At 44.3% G+C, this 19323-nt stretch overlaps 1 protein-coding gene across 1 annotated transcript in view; it reads left to right on the top strand.

Moving 5' to 3' along the window:
- Window positions 1-2145: 2145 nt before the first annotated feature.
- The window catches only part of LOC126336202 (uncharacterized), a 59001-nt gene continuing 41823 nt past the window's right edge, over window positions 2146-19323 (top strand). The window contains exons 1-2 of the mRNA XM_049999707.1: window positions 2146-2190; window positions 18800-19102. Of these exons, the coding sequence (XP_049855664.1) occupies window positions 18807-19102 (296 nt within the window). The 5' untranslated portion in view covers window positions 2146-2190; window positions 18800-18806. The remainder of the gene's footprint in view (window positions 2191-18799; window positions 19103-19323) is intronic.

Raw genomic sequence — 19323 nt, 5'->3', positions numbered from 1 at the left:
TAAAGATGGGCTGCAAAGTGCATACCTTAAGAGCTATGAGCACCTGTTCACCTTTCCTACTGTGAAACACATCTCTTCTAAATAAGTACTCATAACTCTCAGATTATGCATTTTAGAGCACATGTTTACTAGAAAAATTTTTCTTCTTTTGGTGCATTCTACCTCCATCCAAATTCTGGAAAGCAAAGACTTGCAGTAAATGAGGCCCAGTATCAGAGATATCAGCACGATTTTTGACTCGGTAGTTTTCAGACCAGTGTCCCTTACCCCATTTGCCGTTCTCCATCATCCCTGAAAGTTTGTAACAACATCAGGGAAACATCCTGTGGCTGCTGGATCGGCGCCAGTTGCGTATGCTTTCCTAGAGAGTGAAAAACAAGTTGATGTAATGATAAACTGTAGAAGGTGCAGATGATTGAGTCTAACGCGGCCTGCAAGAGTGAGCACGTATACACATGTTGCTTTTCAAATTCTCTTGCATACCTCCATTTTTTCATTCATCCATTCATTCGTTCGTACTTTAATGTAATACAAACTTCTTGACTACACATATTACTCCTTCTCCATTCTGACCTATGGTTTAATTCCTTGATTTACGCACATAAACCAACGGAAAAAAACCGCAACACAAAAAACTTATTGATGCTTAGTGCTGAAATTTCGGGAATACATGTGTCTAGGTAACATATTTAAGTGATTAACATTCCAAGATTACAGGTCAATGTAAGCGCAAGATAAACCACTGAAAATATGAAATGCTGGTGCATTAATAACCGGTGTAAGCGCCAAAACGTTGAATGTATGCATGCAAACGTACATGCACTGTGTTGTGCAGGTGCCGGATCCCAGGTTTGTGGGATGGAGTTCCATGTCTAGTGCACTTGGTCGGTCAATACAGGGATGGTTACTGCTGTTTGTGGATGACGCTAGAGTTGTCGTCTGATGTCCCACGCGTACTCGACTGGAGACAGGTCTGGTGATGGAGCAAGACAAGGCAACATATAAACACGCTGGGTTACAACAGCGGTGGTGTTCGATAATGGCAGCACAACATTTCGCATCACCAGACAGACGTACAAAGTTGCAGTCACACGCCAAGTGTTGGTGCAATCTGTCTAGCATGCAGACAGGTTGGTTGCAGGCTTTCAATTAGCCACCTTGTAATCAACACATGACCATCTGTGGCACTGTTGCAGAACCAGTTTTCATCAGAAAACACAATAGACCTCGACCCTGCCCTTCAATGAGCTCTCGCTTGACGCCACTGAAGCCGCAACTGGAGTTGGTTTGGGGTCAGTGGAATGCACAGTACAATGTGTCTGTCTCGGAGATGTCCTTGAAGTAACCGATTTTTCACAGCTGACTGTTTCACTGTCGTGCCAACTGCTGCTGCTGTAGATGCAGTACGATGCTCCAGAGTCACAAGCTGAACACGGCGGTCTTACTCTGTTGGTAGTGCCATGGCCGTCGGGGATCCGGCCTTCTTGCGTCAGTACATTTTCGTGACCACCACGGCCGGTAGTCATGTGCAGTGGTTACATTCCTCCCAGATCTTTCTGCAGTGTCGTAGATGTTGATATTGGTATCTTCGTCGCCTTAAAGGCATTCCTGATTAACACCAATTCACCACATCCAGTCTCGAAGGTAACTAACGCTCATGACCTTTACAGCGTGTATTTAAAGAAAACCTGATTTACATCCTCATAGTGGCGTTATTAGATCCACTGTTATGAGACTGGTGCGAAATTTTAATAGACGTAGAACGACGACTACCAAATTTCGTTTACGTCGCACCATTCCCTTTTGGCGTTGCTGTTTCCTTTTTCGTAAGTGTATATACCTGTTCCTTTTTTCTTTTTTTTCCAACACAGACTCTATTCTGTGAATTCATTTTGTCTTACTGAATTTCTCCTTTAATTACCGCCCACATCTTCGACGTGTGACTCATGAAGGTTGAAAACATTTCCACGCACTTTTTGAAGATAAATCTTTACCACTAGCTGTTAATGGCCTGAGAAAAAGTAGCCCCATTATCACACGTTATATCACGAGATTTTTATCAGTGCGTAATGTCAAACACACGCTCTGGGAGAGGTCAGATATAACTGGATACGGGTATATATATTGACAGATACACGCACGCTCGAAGTGTTGGCTGCGAGCTAGAGAACTGGTACCGTGTTCCCACAGGTAAGACACGGAAATTTGCGATCAACTTCTTAGAAGTATCAATTGCAGATTGGTGTCATTGACTCCACAGTTTTCCCCACCTTTAATCTCAATTAAAATGTTGTAATTTCGAACACGCCTCACAGCATGACTGTTTCTGTTATCTGTCGGGACACTGATGTGGAGTGTTGCGAAGAGGCTCTCACGCTGTGGGCCAACCATCTTCGTAAGAACAGCTTGTAAACTGGGCATGTTTTGAAAGTCGCTGAGAATGTTATGTCCTCAACAAGAATTTTACTTTATCAATAATAACTCTATATTGCAAACCAAACTCCACTAATTTTTGCAAAACATGGATTAAATCATTTTCAGTTGCAGAGAATTTATTTTGATAGTACCTTCTGTTGTGAGCAGGCGAAGCAACTTTCTCCCGACCGCAACTGTGGGATCTTTGACTGCTCGGTGAGGGCGGCACATCAAACTAGAACATATGAAATATTAGTTCTCTTTATTACTAAAACGAATAACACGATTACATAAATGAATAACTTTGACACATTTCTTTGCCACAGGATTTCTGTGTAATTTACAACTGTCATGGACTAGCAAAGCACCACTTGACGTACATATTAATTAACTGTTCTCCTACAGTACAATGTTCCACCGTTAAATGAATAAGTCCATCAAAAATATTAGCTATCACGTTGGTCCTATACTGTGATATTGACTCATTCAGAATAATATGAAGATGGTATCTGTTCTTTCGGACATGTTCGAAAGAACAGATACCATCTTCATATAGTTAAGGCTGGATGCACACGTATTGTCCGAACTGTTATGGGACTCGGTAAGATTGTCTGTCGCGAGTAATTAGCGTAATGGGCAGGGGCACTACGGATGTAGTGTGTGGACATAAAGTTGGGAATGTGGGTCTCACGGGGAGCGGGCAAGGGATAATTGCCTGCAGTCGTACTATCCTCAGATGGATAGAGCGTCTGCCATGTAAGCAGGAGATCCCGGGTTAGAGTCCCGGTCGGGGCACACCTTTTCAACTGTCCCCGTTGATGTATATCAACGCCTGTCGGCAGCGTAGGGTCTTGATGTATTATCATTTCATTCAGATGAGATCGCGAACTGGAGCTAGCTCGATTTTCAGCGGAGCGGTTCATTTCCGGGATTAAACCAGCACCTACCTGTGAACTCGTTGCAGCAGATTGCCGGTAGGAACGCCGAGCATAAACCTAGTGTGCTGCAACGAGCACCAGGCTGTATACAACGTAACTATTCTAAGAATCGGCAAAAGGTCTTAATTTTGAATGAAAGGTGAAAATACTGGCAAAACTTTGGTATATTCTGAAGTCGAGAATTACACGTTCACTGCCAAGCCCGTGGTAATCCTAACGCAGTCATGCACAAACCCTTTCATTCACGTTAACAGGTTCATGGTAACGTATTTCCCGAAATCTGAACAGCTACTAAGCACGGATTTTTCTTAAATGAAAATGTTCGCCATACTATCAAGTTTATCAGTGTCTAAAGCACCACCTCTATATGCCACGCAGAATTACTGTATTTTCTCATATACAAATTTACTTAAAAATCCGTACTTTCAAAAAAAAAAACAAAAAAAAACACCGGAATAAATATGACATCACTTTAAAGCACTTTTGAGGCACGTAAGACAAATAAAAGCAGCAAACTATAATTTCGTTCGGAGCTCACACTACACACGACAGTGCCATTGAAAGGCTGGGCTCCAACTACTTAGACTGTTGTAAGCATTCTCTATCTCCAAGAGAAAATACGCGCTAAGAATACTCCGTTGTGATTGGTCAGTTTTCTTTAAGGCCAATAGAAAAATATTATTCTCCCGTGTTAGTCCGTGCTTTTCATGACTAACCAATCAACAAATAACACATTTTCTAATTGTCTTCTTCTCGAAATAAATATTTAACATTGATATTTTATTCATATTAAATGATCCTGTAACGAAGCGCGCTGCTCTCCGTTGGATCTTCTCTATTTCTTCTACCAACCCTATATGGTACGGATCCCACATTGCTGAGCAGTATTCAAGCAGTGGGCGAACAAGTGTACTGTAACCTAGTTCCTTTGTTTTCGGATTGCATTTCCTTAGGATTCTTCCAATGAAGCTCAGTCTGGCATCTGCTTTACCGACGATCAACTTTGTATGATCATTCCATTTTAAATGGTTCAAATGGCTCTGAGCACTATGGGACTCAACTGCTGTGGTCATTAGTCCCCTAGAACTTAGAACTACTTAAACCTAACTAACCTAAGGACATCACGCACACCCATGCCCGAGGCAGGATTCGAACCTGCGACCGTAGCAGTCGCACGGTTCCGGACTGCGCGCCTAGAACCGCGAGACCACCGCGGCCGGCTCATTTTAAATCACTCCTAATGCGTACTCCCAGATAATTTATGGTATTAACTGCTTCCAGTTGCTGACCTGCTATATTGTAGCTAAATGATAAGGGATCTTTCTTTCTATGTATTCGCAGCACATTACACTTGTCTACATTGAGATTCCCTGCACCATGCGTTAATTCGCTGCAGATCCTCCTGTATTTCAGTACAATTTTCCATTGTTACAACCTCTCGATACACCATAGCATCATCCGCAAAAAGCCTCAGTCAACTTCCGATATTATCCACAAGGTCATTTATGTATATTGTGAATAGCAACGACATGAGACAACATGAGAATGACATGCTGCGTCCTGTTATCTAGGAACTCTTCAATCCAATCACACAATTGGTCTGATAGTCCATATGCTCTTACTTTGTTCATTAAACGACTGTGGGGAACTGTATCGAACGCCATGCGGAAGTCAAGAAACACGGCATCTACCTGGGAACCCGTGTCTATGGCCCTCTGAGTCTCGTGGACGAATAGCGTGAGCTGACTTTCACACGATCGTTTTTTTCGAAACTTATGCTGATTCCTATAGAGTGGATATCTAGTCTCCAGAAAAGTCATTATACTCGAACATTATACGATTTCTAAAATTCTACAACTGATCGACGTTAGAGATATAGCTCTTTAGTTCTGCACATCTGTTCGACGCCCCTTCTTGAAAAAGGGGATGACTTGTGCCCTTTTCCAATCCTTTGGAACGCCACGCTCTTCTAGACACCTACGGTACACCGCCGCAAGAAGGGGAGCAAGTCCCTTCGCGTACTCTGTGTAAAATGGAACTGGTATCCCAACAGGTCCGGTGGCCTTTCCTATTTTGAGTGATTTTAATTGTTTCTCTGTTCCTCTGTCGTCTATTTAGATATCTACCATTTTGTCATCTGTGCGACAATCTAGAGAAGGAACTACAGTGCGGTGTTCCTCTGTGAAACAGCTTTGGAAAAAGACATTTAGTATTTCGTCCTTTAGTCTGTCATCCTCTGTTTCAGTACCATTTTGGTCACAGAGTGTCTGGACATTTTGTTTTGATCCCCCTACCGCTTTGACATAAAACCAAAATTTCTTAGGATTCTCAGCCAAGTCTGTACATAGAATTTTACTTTCGAATTCATTGAACACCTCTCGCATAGCCCTCCCCACATTCCATTTCGCTTCGCGTAATTTTTGTTTGTCTGCAAGGCTTTGGCTATATTTATATTTGCTGTGAAGTTCCCTTTGCTTTCGCAGCAGTTTTCTAACTTGGTTGTTGTACCACGGTGTCTCTTTTCCATCCCTTACGATCTTGCTAGGCACATACTCGCCGGCCGCGGTGGTCTCGCTGTTCTAGGCGCGCAGTCCGGAACCGTGCGACTGCTACGGTCGCAGGTTCGAATCCTGCCTTGGGCATGGATGTGTGTGATGTCCTTAGGTTAGTTAGGTTTAGGTAGTTCTAAGTTCTAGGGGAATGATGACCATGGATGTTAAGTCCCATAGTGCTCAGAGCCATTTGAACCATTTGAGCACATACTCATCTAATGCATATTGTACGATGGTTTTGAAGTTTCTCTTACTTTTAAGAAGACAGATGAAAGATAGACGAGTCTGAAGGACTCGAAAGTATCTCGTTCTTGTTTCGTAAAAAGGACGTACAAAAATATGCCCTTGATATTACTACATCGAGATTAGAGAAGTTTTTCATAATACTCAATTTAATCACCGAAAAATAATACGTTATGCAGTGCACAGGTCACATAGAGTAACAGATTGTTTCTTTACATTTATATGTATACTCTTCAAACCACCTCACAGTTTGGGGGAAGCTACTTTCCGTACCACTGTCACTTTCCCCCGTTACCTGTTCCCGCAGAGAATGGTCTACAGGAAGAACGATTGTTGGTAAGCCTCCATGTTAGCTCGAATCTCTCTGATTTTACCTTCATCGTCTTTTCGCGAGATATATGTAGGTGGAAGCAACGTATTGGTTGACTTTTCTAGGTAGGCGTGCTCTCGGAATTGTAACAGCAAGTCACACCGAGATTCACAGCGTCTGCCACTGTCTCTGTGACGATTTCGCGCTTATTAAATGAACTCGTGATTAAACGCACTGACACCATCGTTACTTCACGTCCTGAGGATTCTTCCAAACAATCTGTTTGGCCCCTGCCTTAACTGCGATTAGTTTCATGTAGACTTTCTGCATTACTCTAAATGGCTCATTATGTATACTCCCAGATATTAAATGGATGTCACCTCTGTTTCACTGATTGTCCTGCAACTGTGCAATCACTATTGCCTGTTTATGTACCACACGCTGTATTTGTTTTTCAATCCCTGCACTAAGCTTCGATCCTCTGCAGGTCTTCCTGCATTTTGCTACAGTTTTCTACTGTTTAGACCACTTTGTACGCATTTAACAGTGTCATCCGCAAAGAACCTCCTGACAACTTCCAACGTTATCAACGAGGTCATTTATGCACCGTTCATCCAAAAAGGTGTGACAGCCGTGGATGGTCTCCCCGACCATTGCAAATCGTGGAGCTCCGCCGAACTGCCTTCTGGTGACCTCACCCTCCATGCCCAGCGACTAATTGTATCTCTCTCGATAGCAGATGCTCCATAGACTTTGCACAACCGTTTGTGAATATTCCTCGCAGTTTTATTTCTCTGCAGCGAGAAATTCAATGGCGGCACGTTGGTTGTAACGTACATCACCTACAGAAGCCATTTTGAAACTGTCCTGCAGCTACGCTATTTGTCGGAAGTGACTGAAACTTGGCGCGCTCACTCAGGAGACTCCAAATAATACATAAGTAACGTCACGCATTCGCAGAATTGTTTACGGCTGAGAAAAAAATGCGCTGCATTACTTTCTCGACAACCCTCGTACATGTGCTGATAAATAAAGTTCTGACCATGAGCCTAGAGCGCATGCCGTACATAATCTCCCATACTGTTTTATAATTAATTCCCTTTCAAAACATTCTAATAACAATGAAGAGGCTGTAATATGTGAACACTTGTAATATGTGAACACTTTTGAACGACACAATTTATTCCACCTTAAATTCAAGTATCACGCCCCTACTTGTTCTGAGTGCACTAACATTACAACTGCAGTTAACCATCTATCACGAGCTTATGTGAGTTTTCCATTGCTCATTCATTACTGTGTGATCGCATTTTCATTACACAACAAATCGTCCGATACAGAATTTATCCTGAGCTTCAAAATTATTATTTTTAGCAACGATCACTTTGCTTCCACACAAATGCTTTCTACTCAGATTACGGCACTAATCTTTTCACAAAATAATTCACTTTTTTGCGGTAAATGCAGGCACTCGGCAGCTGCCGTGCAAGCACGCAGCTCGACTTACTCACTCCTTTGCGCCATGAGACCTGCAGGACCCAACTTCTGCCTTCTAGAACTATAGGGCGCCCCCGTCAGCGACATTGCTGCGCTGGATCGAAGAAGCCTAAAGGTCGATTCGATCCTTCAAGTATAGCGTCGATATCGGTACACTTACAAAGTCATTAAAGGCTTGGAGCAAATACTGACAGCTGGCTTCCAAAATTAGTAAATGTAATTTAATACGAGAAAATAGACAAAATTACACGATATTAGGCCGCTGGTGCATCACTTGATAAGAGGCGAAACTACGACACGTCGGACTACACTACATGCTTCCCGTTAGGAGCTATACTGTTTGTGTGTTGCTTGGAACGCAAAGGCGAGCGCCTGTGTGTGCTGCTACGAGCAGTGCACTTTCTCGCGGTACCCGCAGTATGTTCGCTAGGAAACTAGTTGAGATGTACTTGCATTCACTCACACTAGCAATTCCTGTCGGTTTCGAAATCGACTGTCGTTAACAAGGCGTGAGACACGCCTGCAGTCCTTATTGGTTAGGATCGTTTTACGGCACGTGTTCCTTATCGTGTTACGTGGCTAAGAATGGTACAGCATTGCTTGTAGCCACGTTGCACGGTCCTCGTTGATACACCAACAAATCGGCCATCTTAATGGTGTGGCCCGGGGCATATTCAAATAGGACTGCTCCTTTCTGTCACGTCTATCCATCTTGAATCTCTGATTCCATACAACCGACACCCACCCACCCACCCACCCACCCACCCACACACACACACACACACACACACACACACACACACACACACACACAGGCACGCGCGCGAGCTGTAGCGTCACATGACCACCTAGTATAGGTTCTCCACCATCTACAGAGCTCCCGAGCGATAAGGATGCTTTTTTTTAAATGGTGACTAATACGAGAGGCGTTAAATAAGCAATGCAACACATTTTTTCTCTGCCAATTTCTGTCGAAAAAAATGCGGAATTCGTTGTGGGATACCGTGGAGTATTTCCGCCCCAATCCCTGTATCTCCATGGAGTTCCCCTCGTTGGCGGTGTTATAGGTAACCTCCAAAATGGCGTCTGTAACTGATGTGCGTACCAAGCGGACAGCAGTCATTGAGTTTCCTTTGGCGGAAAACAAGAACACCGCAGATATTCAGAGGCGCTTTCAGCATGTCTACGGAGACCTGGCAGTGAACAAAACCACAGTGAGTCGTTGGGCGAGGCTTCTGTCATCATCGCAACAAGATCGCACAAACCTGTCCGATTTCCCGAGTGCCGGCCAGCAGCACATAGCAGCAACTTCTGCAACGTTGGGATATGTGGACTGTCTCATTCGAGCTGATAGACAGATCAGAGTCAAACACCTTGCTGCTCAACTGGACATTTCTGTTGGTAGTGCCGCGCGGGATTAGCCGAGTGGTCTAGGGCGCTGCAGTCATGGACTGTGAGGCTGGTCGCAGCGGAGGTTCGAGTCCTCCCTCGGGCATGGGTGTGTGTGAAGAAAAATTTCAACGCCGCACCCTCAGTCGGTAAAGTTATGGTGACGGTCTTCTAGGATTCTGAAGGGGTTTAATGTCCTCGTGGTGCAATTATCAACCCTGAAGTACGAAGATCACTCCAAAAGAAATGCACACTATTTTTGTAAAAGTACAGTTTTCATTCTGCATGTGTGAAAGTTTTACAGAGTGCAGATACAGCCTTCCTGCTTCTTTTCAAACTTAGTTCAACCTGTCCCCGTGCGTGGCACCGTCACAGCATGTCTTCAAGATGGCTGCTAGACTTGATGTTCGTCAGAAGCAACGTGGTGTCATAGAATTCCCGTGCTGCGTAAACGAGACAGTGGGAAACATCCACAAGAGGTTGAAAAAGGTGTATGGAGATGTTGCTGTCGATCGCAGTGCGGTTAGACGGTGCGCAAGTAGGTTACGTGATGAAAGCGGGCACGGCAATATTGAGGATTGTCCTCGCAGCGGCAGGCCTCGTATTGCACACACTCTAGACAATGTGCAGAGAGTTAACGAACTGGTGACTGCTGACAGACGCATCACAGTGAACGAATTGTCATGCTACTTTGGGATAGTGGAAGGAAGTGTTTGCAAAATACTGGAAGTGTTGGCGTTAAAAAAGGTTTGTGCCAGGTGGGTTCCCAGGATGCTGACAGTGGCTCACAAAGAAACAAGAAAAAGGGTATGCACCGAACTTTTGGAACAGTACGAGAATGGTGGAGATGAATTTCATGGAAGAATTATGACAGGTGATGAAACATGGCTCCATCATTTTTCACCAGAGACGAAGAGGCAATCAATGGAGTGGCATCATGCAAATTCACCCAAGGAAAAAAAATTCAAAACCACGCCTTTTGCTGGAAAAGTTATAGCTGCGGTGATTTTCGATTCCGAAGGACTCTTGCTTGTGGACATCATGCCAAGTGGAACCACCATAAATTCTGATGCATATGTGACGACACTGAAGAAACTTCAAGCTCGACTGAGCCGTGTTCGACCACATCGGCCAAAGCAGGATGTTTTGATGTTGCACGACAATGCACAGCCACATGTCAGTCAAAAAACCATGAAAGCGATCACAAACTCCGATGGACAACACTGAAACACCCGCCTTACAGTCCTGACCTGGCTCCATTCGACTATCATCTCTTTGGGAAACTGAAAGACTCTCTTCGTGGAACAAGGTCTGAAGATGACTCCCATGTGCACGCTGCCAAACAGTGGCTCCAACAGGTTGGTCCAGAAGTTTACCGTGCGGGTATACAGGCGCTGGTTCCAAGATGGCGTAAGGCAGTTGAGAGGGATGGAAATTATGTGAAGAAATGAAAATATTGTTCCTAAAGGATGTATCTACACACTGTAAAACTTTCAAACGTGTAGAATAAAAGATATATTTTAAAAAAATAGTGTGCATTTCGTTTGGAGTGACCCTCGTATATGGTGCTTCATTGGCTGTTCTTCTTCATCAGCCCTACAGCGTGGATCTCATACCTTCTGACTTCCATCTGTTTGGCCCAATGGAGGATGCGGGGAAGCAGTATGTGGATGTGGGGACGTTATTGATGCAGGAAGACCTTGGCTCCGGCGTAGGCCAGTAGACTGGTACCATGCGGACATACAGGCCCTGCCAGTGAAGTCGCAGTGAACTGAGATTCTCTTGAGGGTTTTCTAGCCGAAAGAGTGGGAATAATATGACGTAGTGGAATCCTGAATAAACCAACCTGCTTTCGGAAGAAAATGTGTTGTATCACTCATTGAACACCCCTGGATTGTCAGAATGCTAGAAGGTCTTTGGAGAATAGCTGCTTATTTAACAAATTCAACACTGCTGTCTCTACTCGTTGACTGTGTAGGTGAACTGGCGATTTTCTACTAAATTTAAAGAGTAATTAGACAATAGTAAGCATCTGAAAGGCATACATCTAGCATCATTTTAAACACCGTATCTTATAGATTAGGTTATACTTGCTTATATATATTCCATCCCCCTCCCTTCCCCCCACCCCCACCCTCCTGGAAATACGTTTTACATCTGCTAACATAGATTTCAAGTAGAAATTGAAACAAAAATATAACTTCACAAGTACATACACTCCTGGAAATGGAAAAAAGAACACATTGACGCCGGTGTGTCAGACCCACCATACTTGCTCCGGACACTGCGAGAGGGCTGTACAAGCAATGATCACACGCACGGCACAGCGGACACACCAGGAACCGCGGTGTTGGCCGTCGAATGGCGCTAGCTGGGCAGCATTTGTGCACCGCCGCCGTCAGTGTCAGCCAGTTTGCCGTGGCATACGGAGCTCCATCGCAGTCTTTAACACTGGTAGCATGCCGCGACAGCGTGGACGTGAACCGTATGTGCAGTTGACGGACTTTGAGCGAGGGCGTATAGTGGGCATGCGGGAGGCCGGGTGGACGTACCGCCGAATTGCTCAACACGTGGGGCGTGAGGTCTCCACAGTACATCGATGTTGTCGCCAGTGGTCGGCGGAAGGTGCACGTGCCCGTCGACCTGGGACCGGACCGCAGCGACGCACGGATGCACGCCAAGACCGTAGGATCCTACGCAGTGCCGTAGGGGACCGCACCGCCACTTCCCAGCAAATTAGGGACACTGCTGCTCCTGGGGTATCGGCGAGGACTATTCGCAACCGTCTCCATGAAGCTGGGCTACGGTCCCGCACACCGTTAGGCCGTCTTCCGCTCACGCCCCAACATCGTGCAGCCCGCCTCCAGTGGTGTCGCGACAGGCGTGAATGGAGGGACGAATGGAGACGTGTCGTCTTCAACGATGAGAGTCGCTTCTGCCTTGGTGCCAATGATGGTCGTATGCGTGTTTGGCGCCGTGCAGTTGAGCGCCACAATCAGGACTGCATACGACCGAGGCACACAGGGCCAACACCCGGCATCATGGTGTGGGGAGCGATCTCCTACACTGGCCGTACACCTCTAGTGATCGTCGAGGGGACACTGAATAGTGCACGGTACATCCAAACCGTCGTCGAACCCATCGTTCTACCATTCCTAGACCGGCAAGGGAACTTGCTGTTCCAACAGGACAATGCACGTCCGCATGTATCCCGTGCCACCCAACGTGCTCTAGAAGGTGTAAGTCAACTACCCTGGCCAGCAAGATTTCCGGATCTGTCCCCCATTGAGCATGTTTGGGACTGGATGAAGCGTCATCTCACGCGGTCTGCACGTGGAGCACGAACGCTGGTCCAACTGAGTCGTCAGGTGGAAATGGCATGGCAAGCCGTTCCACAGGACTACATCCAGCATCTCTACGATCGTCTCCATGGGAGAATAGCAGCCTGCATTGCTGCGAAAGGTGGATATACACTGTACTAGTGCCGACATTGTGCATGCTCTGTTGCCTGTGTCTATGTGCCTGTGGTTCTGTCAGTGTGATCATGTGATGTATCTGACCCCAGGAATGTGTCAATAAAGTTACCCCTTCCTGGGACAATGAATTCACGGTGTTCTTATTTCAATTTCCAGGAGTGTATTTATTTAATATTTTATGACAAAAAATTGTGACATATAAAAGAAACATAATTTACTTCCAAATAGTAGTATTGAAAAGACAAGAGTCCAGCATTGCAGTCTTTGTGGCTTGATAATTATGCTTTCTTTCCTTAACTGTTTAACAGCCTCTTTCCTTCCAACGGTCAGAGCAAACTTCATACAGTAGGATGCGGCGTTTCTTGAGTTGGCTTTTCTGGAAAATGGCATCCAGGATCTGCCTGGCCTGTGGTTGGTGTTGATCCCAGTGATTAAATGATCGACTGTCTCCTCTTGCAGCTACCAAGTGCATTCCATCTTTTTTTATATATTCCACTAGAGGTATCTTCTACTTGGTGACATTTTTGTACAAAACAAAACCATTCACAGTAGAACTAGGAAAATGTGAAAGAAAACTTCTTTCTACCACTTTATTGTTTTGCTAAGGGATGGGTAGCAGCTGCAACGCTGATTGACGCAGTCTGCACCAGACGTGTTCACGCTATTCTCCACGAGACTGTCTGCCTTTATTGTTCCTGTAAAACCTCCTTTTGAAGTCACAGTTCTTTGGTGGTTGCCTGACGTTTTGTGGTGACGCGATGTACGTCACGTTTATTTTTCTATTCCAAAAAAAAGAAGCTTTCTTCTTTGGAAGCTTGTTGGTAGGCCCTTTCTGTTCCTCATGACTGTTCAGACAGCTAGTGTCTGATGTTCCTGTAACATGTTCAGTAAAGGCACACAAAGTTCGCGTCAAGTTGGAAGGTGGTCCAATTTTCAACCGTTATGCGCATCCCACTCCAATGGCCACTGGCAGCCAATAATACACTACTGGCCATTATAATTGCTACACCAGGAAGAAATGCAGATGATAAACGGGTATTCATTGGACAAATATATTATACTAGAACTGACATGTGATTACATTTTCACGCAATCTGGGTGCATAGATACTAAGAAATCAGTACCCAGAACAACCACCTTTGGCCTTAATAACGGTCTTCATACGCCTGGGCATTAAGTCAAACAGATCTTGGATGGCGTGTACTGGTACAGCTGCTCATGCAACTTCAACATGATACCACAATTCATCAAGAGTAGTGACTGGCGTATTGCAAAGAGCCAGTTGCTCGGTCACCATTGACCAGACGTTTTCAATTGATGAGAGATCTGGAGAATGTGCTGGCCAGGACAGCATTCGAACATTTTCTGTATCCAGAGAGGCCTGCACAGGACCTGCAACATGCGGTCGTGCATTATCCTGCTGAAATGTAGGGTTTCGCAGGGATCGAATGAAGGATAGAGCCATGGGTCGTAACACATCTGAAGTGTAACGTCCACTGTTCAAAGTGCCGTCAATGCGAACAAGAGGTGACCGAGACGTGTAACCAATGGCACTCCATACCATCACGCCGGGTGATACGCCAGTATGGCGGTGATGCATATACGCTTCCAATGTGCGTTCATCGCGATGTCGCAAAACACGGATGCGACCATCATGATGCTGTAAACAGAACCTGGATTCAACCGAAAAAATGAGGTTTTTGCCATTCGTGCACCCAGGTTCGTCGTTGAGTATGCCATCCCAGGCGCTCCTGTCTGTGATGTAGCGTCAAGGGTAACCGCAGCCATGGTCTCCGAGCTGATAGTCCATGCTGCTGCAAACGTCGTCGAACTGTTCGTGCAGATGGTTGTTGTCTTGCAAACGTCCCCATCTGTTGACTCAGGGATCGAGACGTGGCAACACGATCCGTTACAGCAATGCGGGTAAGATGCCTGCCATCTCGACTGCTAGTGATACGAGGCCATTGGGATCCAGCACGGCGTTCCGTATTACCCTCCTGAACCCGCCGATTCCATATTCTGCTAACAGTCATTGGATCTCGACCAACGCAAGCAGTAATGTCGCGATACGATAAACCGCAATCGTTATAGGCTGCAATCCGACCTTTATCAAAGTCGGAAACGTTATGGTACGCATTTCTCCTCCTTACACGAGGCATCACAACAACGTTTCACCAGGCAACGCCGGTCAACTGCTGTTTGTGTATGAGAAATCGGTTGGAAACTTTCCTCTTGTCAGTACTGGCGCCAACCTTGTATGAATGCTCTGAAAAGCTAATCATTTGCATATCACAGCATCTTCTTCCTGTCGGTTAAATTTCACGTCGGTAGCACGTCATCTTCGTGGTGTAGCAATTTTAATGGCCGGTTGCGTATTCATTCTCTTTCCAAGCGGCTAGACAGCAAAAAATCTCGCTCCTACATGCTGCACTGTTGCCGTTCTTTGCGACAACTGAATTATGCAACTTACAGTTTTTTTAAGGAGTTAAGTGTGAATGTGTATCTGTAAATGTTTAAGTGCGATTAAAAAAAAAAAAAGCTGTTGACGGCAATAAATGTGAAGCGCATCACAAGCGAGGGGGATTATTTATCGCAGTTATAACTTTTTCAAACATGAATTTGAAAGCAGGTCTCCTACTGTTGACATTTGAAGACACAAGAACGGACTCCAGTAACATGTTGTGTCGGCAAGAGAACTGTAAAGAGAATTATTAACGAAAGTGTCAGAGCTGCAGGAACCATACAAAGGGTGGTTTCATGTCACCTGGGAAGCATCGAAATCGCAAGGATGGTTTTAACAACGATGTTTTAAAGTGCTCCATGTGAATGATGAATACTCAACATCTCAAAAACGTGTCACAATTATGCAGGAGGAGATTAGCTTCAATGGTAAGCGCTTTGTCAATGTAAAGAATTTTAAAAGACGTTGGTTCCTGATATGCATGTTAGGAAGAGAGTTTTTAGTTCAAAGAAATGACATAGGTGCAGCACAAACTACATCAGATATAAAGATTCACAATACAAGGGGTGGAGGTATTTCAACAGTGTATTATTTTGATGAAACATGGGCCAATTAGAATCATTCCAAGAAGATCTGCCGGAAAATGAGTGATGGTACTGGCGGTTTTAAAGTTTCCATAGGAATAGGTTCTCAGATAACTATTCTGCATGCTGACTCTTCTTCTGGTTTTGTTTCTGAGAGTACAAGTAATCTTGTATTCACATGTAAGAAAAACAGCAGTGAATACCATTCAGAAATGAACGCTGTTAGTTTCGTGACGTGATTCACAAATCTTGTCATACCTTGCTTCGAAGTCGGTCATCGCCAGTTATAATTCAACTATCACAGAGAAAACACCAAGTATAAACACCAGAAAAGCGGCAAGTTTTCCCTGGCTTAAAAAATAAATACATTAAGCACAGTATAAATAAGATTCCTGTTGATCTCCTGTTAACTTATACAAGTCACATGACAAAACGTACAAACTTGACTTCCTTGCACATGAATGGAGTCACTCAGTTTTGCGTTTTCGCGTGTGTTACTGTCAGTGCAGCCCTATGGAATTAATTTTGGCAAAGGATAAGACTACTTGGTAGAATAAAAGTTCAAGATAACGTCCACTGAATCACTTGTGCATGAGGCAATAGACAACATCCCACCTGTAGCATAGGCACAGTGTGTGCGGCATGCTGAAAAGAATCATTTGACTGGGAGGTGATGATGGATATAAGCCTTGAACCTATCATCGTAAATTTATAACCAAATTGTTCGTAAACAGACTCAAGTAGAAGTGGCAGTGGTATTACGATGTAGCCTTTGGAACAAAGTAATATTTCTTACTTTTAAAGACACATGGTTTAAAAAATGGGTTTGTCAAGATATCAGTTGCATACATAATAATGCGGACTTCCCAGCCTTTTTGATTAGGACTTTGTATTCTTTGAATTATGCAAACTAAAAAGTTCAACATATTTCCCAAGGAGAAGTTAAGCTTCTCCCATCATGTTGTATGCTCTAATAACATGGGAGAATGCAGCTGGAGAAATTCGTCAAAAGTCCGATATTTCCACATGTAAACCCCTGTCATTTTCAAGGCACGAACTGGATAATGACCTAAACTGACAGTAACTGTTACTGGTCGAGATATTGGTGGTTTTCGATTTTATCGATCATCGTTCCCTGGAGTTATTTGCAGATGATGGTTAATTGCTTGCTTGTTCAATGGATTATAAAGGGAGTCTCTCACTGTAATGTCGAACGAGTTAGTTTACTCTCATAATGCATGGCAACAGCGAAAAATAGTCTTTTCATTAGTCTTTCCCACCACTAATTGTTTTTTATGCTCAGTGATTACACTTAACTACAGTCAAGCGCATCGACACACACACCTTATAAACATTTTTAAAAATTCTATTGAGTAAAAGCAGTGGTCAAGCAAATGTAAATATTTCGGTTTGTGCTTGAAGTAAATTTTATTGTGTATTAAATTTTTACTTATAACACACTTCAGATCGCAATAAATGATAATTATTACAAACAGTTTCAGTGATCTTGTCGTTAGTCAATTATCATTTAAAGAAAAACTGTACTTCACATCTTCACAAAGCTGTGTCAGCTATTCTCGCCTCCCAACGTCACGCAGAGTAAATCTGTGGAACAGGGACGCAACGTCGTTTCTCTCATGACGCCTGACCGAATTGGTTTTCATATTTGCTATTCCCCTCATTGATTTCAACGTATAATACGATATACCGTAGGCAGCTACGCAATTCGGCAAAGTGGACTTCGTTTGCCCGCTCTCTGCTACCGTGCATGAGCAGTTCTCATCTCTCCACTGCTCCGCCTCTATGCACGGAAGCCCTGTCTTATGCGACGCGAGCTAAAGTAACATTTCAGTGAAAGGCAAGCCGTCCATATGGCCAACAAATGCGCGCCTGTTTGGCATACTGCTATATGTATAAAAAAAAAGTGCCTGTGATTGAAACAAATAATTCTCGCTTACGTCTCATATTTTTTATCAGTCCACGAACTCTTTGAACGTCAGTCATGATAGTGCAGTGAAAAGGAGGAGGAGCTAGATACGGAAACGAAGCGTGTGTTCTGCTTCTAACAATAACACCACTTGCAAAGTAGGTTAGAAATCAGATTAATAATGTTGATCATGCAGCATATGTTCGCTTTATCGGGCAACAACAAAATTATTGACTTTGGATGGTATCGTCAGAATTGAAATAATGAAGTCACAGTAAAAAAAGTCATTAATTTTGGCACTTATCTTGAATGGATTCCCACGTAGATTTCGTCGAAGTTGCTATGGCTCATCTTGTTGATTCTAGGGTGATTCCACGTTGACTGCTAGAAGGTCCAGATCAGTATTTAAGCAATATTTGAAGACCTAACAAATGCGTTTTTCAGGAAATTCTTAATGATCAATCCCAGATCAGAACAATGGTATGGTAGAAATAATTTTTGACTTGGTGTTCACGATCCACATTTTTATTAAACTTCTTGTAAATTCACACATACTTCTTCTTAAATGTCACATCATCAAGAAAACAGTTTTGTATCAATCTTCATATATTTAATTTCCACTTTAACCAAACACAAGACTTGACTGTTCTTTCACAAAGCGAAATAACAACCCAACTACTGGAAATTGAAACAAAGACTGCTCTGTGCGCATTCGCACCAAAACGGTTACAAGTAAGTCAAAGATTATGACAGTCTCACAGAAATGAATACGTACTAGAACCATATCACTGTAATATATCGATAAATCGGAGTACCTATACATTAATAAAACCAATGTAATATTTCGATACATCGGAGTACCTATACATTAATGAAACCAAATGTGAATATTGTCACAAAAATATGTCTGTTACTTCGCAGAAAAGTAGTACGATATTACTGGTATCGAGAACTGTGGTTGGAGTGCCATAATGGTCACGTAAATAAAGAACCATTACATGCTGCAGGTGAAACATGAAGTTCTGGGCGGTGACGTGCGTGCTGGTGGCGCTGGCGGCGGCGTGCAGCATTAGCGCCGCCAGCGCACCCCCGCGGCGGCCCTCGCTGACCGTCAGCAACGCCATCCTGCGCTCTCTGGCCCGCCTGCCCAGGGCCGAGGCGGTGCGTCGCTTCCGCAACCTCGTGCTAGGACACCAGCGCAACGCTATCGATGACGCCATCATCCAGCTGCTCGAAGAGCTCAGGTCCATCATCCCCGAGCCTGTATCCATTTCTCACGTCGACGTCGATCTCCAGTCGTCTATCTTGGAGTAAGTGCAGTTTACCGTTTTGTCTGTTTTGTGGATCACATACGCACCAACTTGTCATGATGTGAAATGTTTAGCCGAGCGGTCTAAGGCGCTGCAGTCATGGACTGTGCGGCTGGTCCCGGCGAAGGTTCGAGTCCTCCCTCGGGCACGGGTGTGTGTGTTTGTCCTTAGGATAAGCCGACCGTAGTGGCCGAGCAGTTATAGGCGCTACAGTCTGGAAC

The sequence above is a fragment of the Schistocerca gregaria genome, chromosome 2 (genome assembly GCF_023897955.1).
Source record: "Schistocerca gregaria isolate iqSchGreg1 chromosome 2, iqSchGreg1.2, whole genome shotgun sequence".
Lineage (NCBI taxonomy): Eukaryota > Metazoa > Arthropoda > Insecta > Orthoptera > Acrididae > Schistocerca > Schistocerca gregaria.
This window is presented reverse-complemented; position numbering and strand designations above follow the sequence as displayed.